Raw genomic sequence first — 13,867 nt, 5'->3', positions numbered from 1 at the left:
GAGACATGGAAAACAGGCTGGATGGTGTGCCTGGAGGACCAGAGTTGAGAAACACAATAGGCTACATAAGGGAAGACAATGTTCATTTTGTCAAGAAAGAGCAAGGTTTAATTGTTAAATAGTTTTCATTGCATAAATAAATAATTATGTAATGATAAGAGCAAATGCATATTTGCCTGACATCAATGGTTCATGTGAATGCTGCATATTGACAATTCCGAGCTTATGTCATGGCGGTCTTTTTGGTGCATTCGAGGAAAGTTTGAAGTCGGATTTATCCCACTCGGGAGTGTCCCAGTTCCGCCCTCAAAGCGTTTGAGGCAAATGTAAACAACAAAGATGGCTGATTCCGATAAAATGTTTGTTTTCTGATAAATGCAGTCATTTCAAATCACGTTGTGTCACGTGAACATATGTCTTGTATTTACATTTGCCTCCAATGCTTTGAGGTCAGAACTGACAATCTGAGTGGGATATATCTAACTTCCCACTTTCATCGAATGAAGCATTTATCCTCAGTGAAATGACGCTCTGCGGTCATTGAAAAGCATTGGACTTTGGATCATTGTAATTTGATTTGTGAGGATTGTTTTTAATTTGAAATTGCGATAAAATGTTGTTTGACTTCTATAACAATATGCCTGGTTTGTATGCCATTCACAGGCAAAAGCAATACAATACGCCGTGGAAATGAAGCGTTGCATTGCAGATATATAAAAAATGCCCGGATGTACGGAATTGTCAATAGTACATTTGGACAACAGAGGGCGTTTGTGTGTATTAATATGTTCCTGTCTGTCTGTACAAATGAAGCCGACCAAGTGATACATAAAGTATACTTTGTGTCTTCCTTAAAGTAACAGTTTGGCTATTGAGAACCCACAACAAAAAGAATAGTGTGCACCTGGCCTGGACTGCTTGCAATACACTGTAAAATCTGACCAGACGTGACTTGTACTGCTTAAATGGTGGCGTTGTGTTGTTTTTTAAACTGCTGTGTCTCCTTGAAATCCACTGGATTGAAACGGCACACCAATGTAACCAAACATCATTATTTTATTATCTTAAAAAGTAACACAATCCCCATAGGGTATCACATACACTACAACAATGGTAACACCAGTACTAACATCAAAGGGACTTCCAGATATTATAGACATTTTTTCTTTTAAAAAAAATCCCTCTTTTTATTGTTTAAATTAGTTGACTAGGCATGACAGATAAACATCATTTACAGGTATGTCACCATTTGAAGCAATGTTATTGTTGAACCTCAAGTTTAAGAACCCACTGCCGATGTTAAGGGAAGACATTTCATGGACTGTCAGTGTAAAAAAAAGAAAGAAGGGATGGACGGTTAAATTTGACCTGTGGCTGGATGATGGAGGGAGGGCCTGTGGGCCAGTCAGTAGTAGGGAGGATTGGGGCAGGGGCAGTGCAAATATCAGATATGAGGTACCGAACCTCTTGACCCCCACCAGACAAGAGACTACAGCCCTATTTTAAAGGTGTAACTCGAGGTCGGTCGGACTCCTGAACTCAGTGGTTAATCCAAGATTAGTGGTACGATAGAGGCTGACTGTCATTTTACAGAACAGGTGAGCCCAATAAATTGTAATGCTCAAATAGAAACTAGACAATGACTGTCCAATTGAAAGAACGTGGAACCAAGCAATAGTAGGTACAGATGATACACATTCCATCTGGAGAGGTAGACTTAGCACTAGAGTCCAACTGCAATTATGTTATTAAGGACTAAAGGCCTAGTGGTCTGGGTTTAGAGGAGTCTGCTTTAAGGGATTTCAGATCCCTTGCACTATTGAAAACACTGGTTTAGAACCATATTGCATTGCAGAGCTCCAATAAACTACCTCAAAGCAGTGGTGGGAAAATGAAGCCTCATGAACCACTTGGGATATTTTTCCTCTCCTCTAGATGGCGCTTATGGTTTAAAAATACGATGGTCTATTTGGGCCACTCATATAGATTTTTATTTCCTGAGGGAGGGAAATATACCAAGAAAAAAAACTCTAGAAAACTTTATAAAGTGGCAAATTTGCAAGAAAAAAACTCAGAAACTTACGACAAATACACGTTGCGTAGCTATAGTCTAATGTGAGGATTCGTTGGTGGTTAATGGGACACGGTTTATAAAATAAAAAGGCAGAATGGAGACGGATTCATTCTTAATTTAAACTTTACTTGTCGTACACGGCAGCTAGAGCGACAACACTTCCTAATCCCCTGTCAGCTGACTAACACTAACCAATCAGAAGTTGCATACTTGTGAATGACGGAGAGCAGCAGATTCGACACATCAACCTAACCACTTGTACAAAAAAATACCAAAATGTATGAATGTGTGAATGATAATTCTGGAAACATAAATGTACATTTAAATAAATTAACTTAAATGTTTGATCCTCATGGTGTGAAAGAGTGAATGCTTAACATCATATTGTTAATCTCTGCTAAAGCAATTACTAAATTCTTATTTGAAAACCCGACCGAAAAGTACTGGCACAAACATTTCTGAGTTTTTTTCTCGCAAATCTGCCACTTTATAACCTCGCAAATGTACGAGTTTTTTTCTCAGAATATTGCCCCCACCCTCTAAAAAATACATATTTATACGTGGCCTTAATACGCAGTCATATAAAGATAAAGGCTAGTGCAATAGAGATTGATTCAATTTCCATTGCACCAATCAAGCACCATCTAGAGGAGTAAAAAATAATAATAGTATATCGCAAGTGGTTCATGAAGCTTCATGTTGGTATCATACCAAATTGAACTGTATTGTTGAGTGGAGGCTTTATTACTAGCTTGTAAAGGTGGGACCAACAGAATTTAAACCTCTTCCGGTGGAGTATGTCATTGAAAGCAAAGCACATTAGTAGAACAAAAACATCAGGACTCTGGTACAGAGAAGATAATAAAGCTGTAGTACACCATAAGGTCATTTAAGATATATATTATTGTTTGGCGTTCTAGAGAGCTGTAAGTGGAACTTTACAATGTGCGTATCCCAAATCTGCGATGACATTTTGTTTCCTGTGCGTTTTTGCACTTGGCTCACTCGCTTATTAGCAGCTACGCTATGACAGTTGGTGAACAAAAAGCAAATCAAAGGTCAAGGAGTCCAGCACTTGGATGTGTAATGTGTACTGTATGTATGTGCAGACATTCACAGGCCAGAGGCTGATGACAGTGTGATCATGGAAAAGACGACTCCGCTGTGTTTTTGCTGTTGTGGAGGTAGTTGAAGAAGAGCTTGTAGGAGGACAACATCAGGGTGGTTGACAAACTTCCTAAGCCTGCAGTAGGATGCATCTCATATCAGGATGACTGGACCGATAGCATGATTGGCCAGCCCGACTCGTTTCAGCTTAGGCTTAAAAAATAAATAAAAATCTATCTAGCACACTATGACACAAATGAGTCACGGTGTCCCCCTGCTCAGTGTTATGTGAAACCAATATACTTCTCCGATGGGATATAGAACCACTGCCATTAACATGTAGGTGAAATTATCACTAGTAAGCAGCCGTTTAATACTATATACCCACTAGATCATCAGTCCTTACTGTGATTACCATTATGACCATCACCGTCCATAATGCATTTTTAGCACCATGAGTGAGCATGGCTCAGGAATTTCAGAATTAAACTCAAGTCATGAAGTGGATTTTTATCAATTTTTCATTTTTGTATGAATAAATACGGAAATATAACAAAATCACAACCCTGCTTTTGGTGAACAACACTTAGATGGATTCAAGTTGATTTTCAAAACCATACCATCCCAAAATCCAAATGGACATTCAAATACCAGCACAGATGCCCATTTTGAATTCAAATCTCACGCTCTGCATGTGTTCATATTCTCATGCCATGGAATCAACTTTAATCACAAGGCCTATATAACTTCAAATCAGTTATACGCAGATTTTCACTATTTGCGGGCCAGCCCTAAATTGCGAGGTAAATATATTGTCTCCAAGAAATAACACAAATGCAAATAGAACGCGGCATTTTTAGGTTGGCCTATATTTTTTTCATTATTATTATTATTATTTTTAAACAAACTGTAACCTAACGTCATGTGCCAAATTTTGACATCCATAGCAATTTTGTGTACAAGTTGCATTGTTCATCTGAGGATTGCTTGTGAAATTACGAATTTATATGTTTTGATTGTGGCCGGCTGATTAATTGGTCAGACATTACTCTTTTTTTTTTTTAACTTTACAAAATCATCTCGCGGGCCGTATTAAACCCCTTTGTGGGCCTGATCCGGCCCGCGGGCCGTATTTTTGACACCCTGCTCTAATTAGCAGTTGGAATGCGTTTAGTGTGTGATTAATGTTGAAAAAATTCAATTTTTAGTTGTTTTCAAATAAACAGAACTTACATGCTCAAAAGTCAGAGAAACAATTGAATCACCAAGCCTGTACAACAAATCCTTGTTTTGTTTGCATTATATGTGGGTTCAAATTTACAAGAACCTGGTGGGTTTTTTTGTGTGGTATGCAGGACAGAAGCCAAATAGCTTGAAGTGGTAACACTTCATAATAACTATCTGTTATAACTAGTTGATAGATCATTAGTAAACTAATAATCAATGACTTACAGTATTAGACATGTTATTTAAGTTTGTAAGGATTTATAATGCTGCTTTAAGATAGTTAATATATCATTAATAACTAACTGTTAACTGTAATAATTAACTGTTAGATAGTGAGATATACTGTAGTTAATGATTTACTGTATAACTAAACCTACTAAATAGGTAATAGATCATAAAAAATTATATTAGTATATTACTAGTGACTTGTTGAGTATCAGTTAATAGTTTATATAGGTTATTGGAACATTATTCTTAAGTTGCAACTATTTCTCATTAAATGTTCGCAAATAACTAATTCATTAACAGTTTACTAATGATCTATTAACTAGTTATAACAGATAGTTATTATCAAGTGTTACCCTTAAAGTTTGGGGAGAGTCACCTAATGCAATAATAAACACAGGATGGATGGATGTACTGCATATATATTAGACCTATAAAACAACATTTTTTTTTTAAATCAGATTAATCGCATTTTAGAATTTTGATTCATCATGATTAATCACTTAACCAAAAAGTTTTTTTATCAAAATCTTTTTGCCCGCCAAATTTAAAGAGCATATGTTATGTGTTAATTCTTTTGACACTTGATGTTATGAGGACGTCTTCAACATTTTTTGATCCACTGCACATGCTTATCTTTTTCTTACCGTTAATTACTTGCATAATTTAAAATGGAAGAAAAAATGACCCCGATAGGTTGACGTGAACAAATACAGTGGTACCTCGGAGTTTGAACATAATTCATTCCTGTGAAGTGTTCAAAGTCCGAATTGTTCAACCTCCAAAACATTTTTTTCTCATAGGAAATAATGTAAATGCAATTAATCCGTTCCCAAGCTCCAAAAACAGAAAATTCCCATTTTAATTTCTATGAATTTTTTTTATTTTTACATTTACAGTACAGTACAGTATTTAAACGATAAAAAATACCTTACCTTACCTGTTGCGGTCTGATGGCATCAGTGGATGATAAATGCTATGTTAATGCTATCTTTAGTTCAGTGCTGAGTTTGTGTATTTTACATTGGGTATATTGTGAGACTACTAAGCGGTCCTTGCATGCGTTGTTTAACGTCAGGCACGTTGTTGAACAGCTAAGGGGGGGTTCTCGTGCCAGTATTTACAGAAGTAGTCACGGTAGTTACAGCGGCGCAATAATCTCCTTCCTAATTCCACTGTGGTTCGTAGGACTGTATGTTTTTCTTTGTTGCTACTGGCGCTGTTGTTTTTCTTTGGGCCCATGGCGAAGAAAATTGTCGTGGAAAAATCGAAATGCACTCGCGAGTATGGAGCACCTCCGGGAGTATTCACGATCTGATTGGAAATGAGCAGTGCATCGTCTCAACTACCGCAACGTGAGCATTCGGCATTGCTCGGCTTCATTCGGCTACCCGTTTTCAAGGTATGTTCGGCTTAGCTTGCTTTGCTTGGGCGTTCAAACTCCGAGGCATTTTTTACTCACATTTTTGGGTTGAAGTGCAATTTGTACGAGTTCCGAGATGTTCAAACTCCGAGGTTCCACTGTATTCTGAATGTCATACGCAAACATTTATTAAATGCTTTCCTTTAATGCATGTAGTTATGTTTATTGCTCAAACACAACCTGCGCTACCTTTAACGTAACCATCCGCCGCCAAGCTTAAGGATCATCTGCGGTCAAAATTAATACTGTGATTAATCTGCGTTAATACACGATTAATGCGATAATTTTGAGTTAACGATTAAAATTTGACAGCACTAAATACACATATATATTTATATGGTAATTTCATACTCTTTGAATACAAATTGTATTTAATCACTAATTTACTCTTTGAATACTAATAAAGCCTACAGTACTGTATGTAGACATGAGGCAGCAGCATCCAGTGGACGTAATGAATAAGAGAGAAGGAAGGTCTCTGGTTTGGGTCCATAAATGAAGGAAACAGACCAAACTAAAAGCTGGCATTGTTGTTCAGGCTGATCCGATTAACAAAACACGACAAAAGCAATAAATTGTTGGCGCATTTGCAACTTCTATCCTGTAGTTCTGAATGTTTGAGAAATGTTCTCACATTAGTCAATCGGGAATCTGACTGACTGTGAAAAACTTCCAGGATTACGTGCTGCAGACTTCTTTATGTGTGTGTCACAGAAACAGTTCTATCTTGGAACTGCAGCGTCATGGCTAATAAAGCAGAAAACGTTTCAATCCTCAACTAAAAGGAAGCGGTTGTGTACAGGTTGTAGGAAATACCATGTCTGGCTCACATTTTTGATAACCAATGACAATATTCAAGCAAACCGATGAGACAAAATGCGTTAAAACTGGATCAGTGGCTGTATGTAGCGTCAGTAACAATAGTTAGCAGAGCCTCGGACCCTTTGGTGTGTAAACACACCATTGGACGGAAATATGGAGCAGCTGGAATGCAGAGGTGGCAAATCCAGGTCCAAAAAGTACCACAGTTTGGCTTTAGCGGCAGGTGCTAGCTAGCTAGCTCCCTAGCATGGTGCTTGTTTACCTGCTAGTGAGCTAGCTAGCAATCACCTGCGGCTAAAGTCAAACTGTGGCAGAGGTTTTACTTTCTGGACCTGGATTTGCTGCCAGGTGCTAGCTAGCTAGTTCACTAGCTAGCTAGCTAGCACCTGCGGCTAAAACCAAACTGTGGCAGAGGTTTAACCTTCTGGACCTGGGTTTGCCACCTCTGCTGGAATGGGACTGGAATGATATGACCTGAGATTCCAGATTACTGGTACACAACCATATCTCACACACACACCAACGCAAACACACTAAGTCGAACCCATGTAAGTGAAAGAACACAACAGCGGTGTGTGAACACAAGGCTATGAAATGACAATGGTTAGTCTGCCCAGTGGCAAGTATGTGTGAGCAGTCTTATGGTGGTCAAAATTCCTTTGTAAGAATGTGTTTACGTGTGTATTAACAGCTAGAGTTCCACAGTCGTCTGGTGGCAGCTCCACTGATTCAGTCAATGTGACAGTCTGCATGTTTAACAGTCCTCGGGACAGGACTTGCTCTTGTCCTTCCTTGGTCACGGCCTCTAGACGCTGGTGATTGATGCAAGGCAGGCGTTGGGCTTTTGGAGTTTTTCCGCTTGGCTGCCAGCTGGTTCGGGGATGGCACGGAATGAGAAAGGGGGACCGTTGCTATTTGTAATACCCAGGTGGCCGGGACTCAGAGCCAAATTCTGCCGACGATTACTCTCCACAATGGACGAGGTGTTCGATGCGAGGCTCTCCCTTGTTCTGCAAACACAAACAATGTGAGAATGAACATCGTGCGCAACTAACCATCATTTGAATGGCGGAGATTAGAGTGGTAACTGTACACCTTAAAGCTTGCAAGTCAACCCCCGAAGTCAGTAAACCACATACATGCTATGCATGTTTAAAATACATTAAATAAAAAACAGCAACTTTCCAGCGGTTGAAATGTTTGAAATCAGAGCTCATTCCATTGGATCCAATTTATTTTCAATGACCGTATGGTAGTTTAGCCTACCCACAATGCACCACGCCGCTACCCGTAATGCACCATGCAGTCAAGATGCGCACTTCGCTTATGTATGCAAGTATTTCAGCAAAGTCAACACGGCTTGGACACAAATAACAAGCAGGAAACGTACCAAGGTTCTTCTTTCTACATTTGTTTACTGTTGCACTGCACATCGGAGAACTCCCTCCGCACCATTAATAAATATTCACACAAAAAGAATACGAGTGTGACGATATATCGATATCGCAATAAAACGTGATACTTTGTCTCCTGATTGATTATCGATATGCCTACGCCATGTATAAATATTTGTAGTTAGTACAGCCGCTATAAAAGCTCCATTGTTCATTACTTATTGCGCAATTACTTGGCGGGCCGCTAGGGGGAGCGCCTCATAAGAGTGGTGGGGAAATGTATGGATGTCTTCAGACGAAGAAGACTCATGAGCTTACTTTTACTTGTGTAAGACATTTATCTCTCCATTAAGTGACTCAGTTTTGCATACGTTTCTATGAAAAATGTGTATCATATCTTACATTTTAAAGTTTTAAAACATGTTTTATGTTTCGACTTTTTGAAGCACCCAATTTCTGAGGATTATCAATATTGATTTAATTGGATTTAATATTTAAGTAATTTTATTTATTTATTTACTTTTGCAATGTTACACAAAAAATTGTGTCACATTTTAAAAAAAAGAAACAAAGTTTTTAAGAAAGACACAATTTTGTTCACAGAAAGTTGTCTCTGTTAAGAAGACATTTGTATTTGTTTAAAAACAAATAAACTAAATTACTCACTGTGAAGAAGACACCAGTTTTAATATTGTGTATCAATGATGGTACAAAAATAAACTATTTTCTCATTGAAAGAACATCAGTTTATGTCTTGATTAGTTTTATCGTAGATTATCGTGGTCTAATTACCTGACCAATATCGTGATATAATCGTTACCGTGAGCCTTGTATCGCATATTGTATCGTATTGTGAGGTTCCCATCCCTCAAGAGGAATCAGCATATGTCAGACATCTCTTCACCCCCGGTAACTGAGTAGGATCCGGTGCGTGTCTGTCCTTCGCATCTCCAAACGTTGCTATTGCAGGTACGACCAGAGAACAATCGAGGAAGCAATTCCAAAGCTGCCAGCCTCATTGGGAAAGGTAAAGCGAATTACGAAGGCCCTCACGTCATTTATTGAGGAGGATTTGCGTCATTATTCCATTGTGGAAAATGAGGGCATTTCGAGCACTCCTGCACCATGTTGGAGCTCAGGTACACCAAACCACCCCGACGCATTTTACAGTCACTAGATAAGTACATTTGAATTGACTTGATTTCTCTTGGGTTTTTGTAGCAAAATGGCCTATTGAAAGCACTTTCAAAAGGAATTTATATTTTGCCATTTGAAGGGATTCTGTGCCAATCATTTAACTTGCAGTAAAGTAGGGAGCAGGGCGGGGTCACAATTTTTTTGTTACATTTTGAAAACACAATTGGGTATATGCCATGGAGGAGGCGGGACTTCCGACTTCCGTAAGTCACACACCTACGCTGTTTCCGGTTACTGTTGCGACGTAATAGGCCCTGTCCTAATACTTGCACTGCCACCCTTGTGCCCCTCAATTGCGTGTTCCCGTTAAAGGGTGCGAGTGAGTAGGGTGTCTCAGTTCAGAGTGCTTCGGAGAACTGAGACACCCTACCCACACCCATCAACGAGAACGAGCAATTGAGGGGCACAAGGGTGGTAGTGCGAGTATTGGGACATGGTCAATACGTCACAACAGTAACTGGAAACCACGTAGGTGTGTGACTTACGAAAGTCGGAAGTCCGTGGCATCTACCCTAAAGAGCCGTAGGGTACAGAATTATACCTTTATGTAACTCACGACAGGGTTTTTATTTTGCTTGATTGTTCGAATGGTAGCTCCGTATTCGTAATCGAATCGTGAGGTGCCCAAAGATTCCCACCCCTATATAGTACGCATTAGCAAACGTGCCAACATTTACCTTGGGGAGTTGAATCCACTGTCAACAGTAACTGAGCTAGAGTCCATACTGTCCAGTCTGGCAGAATGCGCTGACTGTTGATTCTGACCGGGTTCTGGAAGGTTCTCTTTAGCACTAGGGAAGGTGAGGGTTCTTTCAAACCTTCTCTGTAGATCCCTCTCCTTCTCTCTCTCCAACAGCCACTGCATGGTGCCTGCCCCGCCACCTCCCATTCCACCAACACCTCCTCCGGTTTTGCCGTCCTCTCCTCTACTTTTACTTCCTCCCTCCTCAAGTTCGTCGTCATCTGAAACATTGTAATAGTCAAAGGAGGCCTCTGCAGTACCAGTTGTGGGTTCGCTCCCCTGTATGGGAGCGGAGGGAGTTGCAACCAGAGGTTTGGGAGCATCAAAGGCCTCCTGGGAATCAAGTGCATCGCAGGATGAAGACAGAGTGGAGGAGGCAAGGACAGGGGTTTTCCTCAAGGAGCTGTATCCTGGCAAAGGAAGGCTAGGAGGTGGTTTGAAGAGTGTATCTTTACTAAAAATCTCCTTACGTTTTTCTTGACCACAGGAGGCACTGTGGGGAGGTCGCGCATTCGAAAGAGGGGGATCTGGCATCGAGAGAGGTATTGGAGGCAGGCTGCCACCTTTAGGTCCCACTTTTGAGAAGTCCTCCATTTCTGTAGGATGCGGTGTTTGTCTTTCTGTTTGCCTGTCAGTGCAGCCCAATTTCGACCCATCTTGGCTACTTTTGCCAAGAGTTCCCAGTGGGCTTGGGGCTGTGAGTATAGCCTCAGAAGAACCAGAGCACTGGAAGTAACCATCAGGAGGGATAGAGTTGTGCTGTGGTTTAGGAGAGTATGCTGGCAGACTGTCCCGACTCTTACATTTCTCTAAACTCCGACCACCATCTAACACTATTGATTCCCCAGGCAACTTTGCCAAGGGAGGAGTGGCATGAGGGTAGTGGCAAGAGCTCTGGTTGGCTCGTAAGGTTCCGTCATCCGTATAGTAGCGGCTTCGATCATCGTAGTAACCAGGTGGTCCGATTAAACCAGTTCCAAGAGGTCCTTTCGAATTCTCCATGGATCTGGAGCGTTCCTTGGCTTTATCGCTTCGTTCATTCCTAGACTTCCTCTCCTGCGTGTGTGAGTGTGAGCGGTGGACTTTGGAGTGATGCGCTGATGGGCCGTGACTCGGTTCAGGGAAAGGCATTTCTGTCCGTCGTTTAGCCAGCTCTCCAGACACGTCCCATTCCGGCGTGACTGGTAGGTGGGAGGCGTCAAGGATGTTGGGGTTGCTATGTGCCAGATGAAGTCGTGTCCGCTGCCGCTCCATGGCCAGGGCATGTTCCCTCGGCGAGCGAGCCAGCGAGGATGAGTAAGCTCTGTAGTCCCTGTCAGTTAGTTCCAAATGGGAACCCTCACTCTGCTCACCCCGAGACACTCTTGTCTTACTATGCGAGCGGCTAAGTTTGGTCTGAGACGGCTTCCTATGTCTTCCCCCACTTCTTCTACTCCTTGAACTGTGATTAGCTGACGATGCTCTGCTCCTCTGTGCACGCTCCTCTTCAAGACGCTTCATGACTGCTGTGTGCCGGGCAAGGTTCTCCACTGTGAGATCAGGGTTAATTCTGCGGATAATCTCCATCTCTATATGACGCGGTAGCTGGCTGGGTGCCTCTTCATCACGGAGGGGCCACTCCTCAGGGGGGAACTGTGCAGAGAAGGTGGCTAGCTGCTTGGTCTTGTCCTTCTTAAAGCTAAGACGGAAGAGCTTCAAACCGAACTTACGACTCGCGGAACCACTTGCTGGCTGCTTTTCCAGTTCACCCGTTCCTCCTCCACCTCCCCCTCCTCCGCGATGCTTTGTGAGCGTGTCCGTCTTGAAGGGGAACCCGAGGGTGCTGCGGCTCTTTTCTGTGTTGCTTCCCGCTGGCTGAAGAGGCGACTGTGGAGAGTGTGGAGACGAATATGCCTCCCGGTGGTCTTTGGGGGATCTGAGCTGCAGAGTAGTGTGGTGACTAGGGGGGTCGTCTCCACGATGGGTGTTGTTATAAAAGGAATCCACGACTCCGCCACCCCCACTGTGGTTCAGGTTGGATTTTGGGTGACTTCGATCTCGCACACCGCCAGAAGTGGATGGGGTGATGGTGCCAGAGAGAGGGGAGGTGCACTGAGTCTGCTGATTCTGCTGCTGATTCTGATGTTGCTGCTGTTGGTGCCGGTCAGCAGATCGCTCATCTAAGTGGTACCACTTGGAGCTGGTTCGAATGAGGCTTGGAGTGATGAAGTAAGTTTGAGGAGTTACAATAAAATATCCGTCAGGTGTTGGGTAGATCTTGCGTTCACGGACCAACATGTTAAGTGTGTGGTGCAGGACCTCCTCCGTTGGTGTGGGAACACCTGAGAAATGTTGGAAACACAAATTAGTTGCACAATGGGCAAGTCACACAAATCCAATTAATGTGGTATTTTCATTTGCACGCCTTTTGAGTTTGGACAACAAAAATGAATTTCAACTCAATTGCTATAATGCATCCGCCCATCAACTTCTGATAACATTTTTCCTCATTAGGGTCACAGACGAGCTGCAGACTATACCAGCTGACTTTAGGCGAGGGGCAGTACAGTAGACACCCTGTGCTAAATCTCATGATGATTTTCAGCAATATTTTGTTTATAATGAATTTGAACTTCATTATTTTTCATGTACAATTAATACCTTTAAAAAGGAAATTTGCCACTTGCTGTCAAATGAAAATAACATCACGTAGTGAGGACTCAGGTAAACAACCAGCTCAACCTATAAATGTTAGGTAAGCCATGATTGGTTTGGCTTTTTACTAGGGATGCACGATAATGCTATTTTCAACCGATACCGATAAACCAATAATTTAGAAAGTGCCAATGCCGATAACCGATAAGTAAGTCGATATTTGTTTGCAAAATTAACTTGAATACAAATATACTTTCGAGTCCTACTATAAATTTAACATGTACAAATACATTGAAACATTGTGTAAAGCACCATGAAGCTAAATTTTATTGATATATCTGCTTCAAAGACAACCAGTAACTCATTTTGAGTTTGCCAAAACAAAAACAGTCACGTTTTAAAAATGCAACAAAAATATGTGAGTGAGTGCGGAATTTTCAGTAATTAGGCAAGATGAATAAAACAGTCTGGAAAACAATTTGTCTTTTGGGTTTCTTTATATTTGAAGCTTCAAATATACACAAGTCTTACAGAGCAGTCTACAAGAAAATATTGTGTGAGAGTGTGCACAGTAAATTATCAAGGGAAGATTTTTATGCAGCCTGGTTAGGTTTTGGGAGGAGAAAGCGAGGGTCAGCTAGACAGGAAAGCAAGCAGTCTGTTCCGAGCAGGCTTATATTGCTTTATGTACAAGAAGTGAAAAGCCCATTGTTAAATAAAATAAAAAATTGTTGTTTTAAAATTGTTAAATAAAATAAAAATAAAATAATAGTGGCCACAATGTAGTATAAACTTGTCATACTAATAATACAGGTTAAATAGTTATATTCCATAACAGGACAGTAAAGAAAGCCCACACTGGCGACTGCCATGTCACCATGATGCATCTGCTGTGAACACGAGGTCACGCGCATTATGACAACACAAATATGTGACACTACCGTAGGAGAGGGGAGGGATTGAGGAGTTGGGCACAACTTGAGCCGCCACAACCACAACAAATGGACCAACGTGGCATGTCT

General features: G+C 41.2%; 1 protein-coding gene across 3 annotated transcripts in view; it reads right to left on the bottom strand.

The window, feature by feature from the left end:
• Window positions 1-1,038: 1,038 nt before the first annotated feature.
• The window catches only part of LOC144059079 (storkhead-box protein 2-like), a 62,255-nt gene continuing 49,426 nt past the window's right edge, over window positions 1,039-13,867 (bottom strand). For all 3 annotated transcript variants that reach the window (XM_077577915.1, XM_077577916.1, XM_077577917.1), the window contains exons 3-4: window positions 10,147-12,532; window positions 1,039-7,888 (exon numbers count right to left, since the gene is read on the bottom strand). In XM_077577915.1, coding sequence (XP_077434041.1) covers window positions 7,684-7,888; window positions 10,147-12,532 — 2,591 coding nt within the window. In that variant the 3' untranslated portion in view covers window positions 1,039-7,683. The remainder of the gene's footprint in view (window positions 7,889-10,146; window positions 12,533-13,867) is intronic.

Source organism: Vanacampus margaritifer, chromosome 10 (assembly GCF_051991255.1).
Source record: "Vanacampus margaritifer isolate UIUO_Vmar chromosome 10, RoL_Vmar_1.0, whole genome shotgun sequence".
Taxonomy (NCBI): domain Eukaryota; kingdom Metazoa; phylum Chordata; class Actinopteri; order Syngnathiformes; family Syngnathidae; genus Vanacampus; species Vanacampus margaritifer.
Note: the sequence above shows the minus strand (reverse complement) of the source record. Positions and strands in the feature narration are given on the sequence as shown.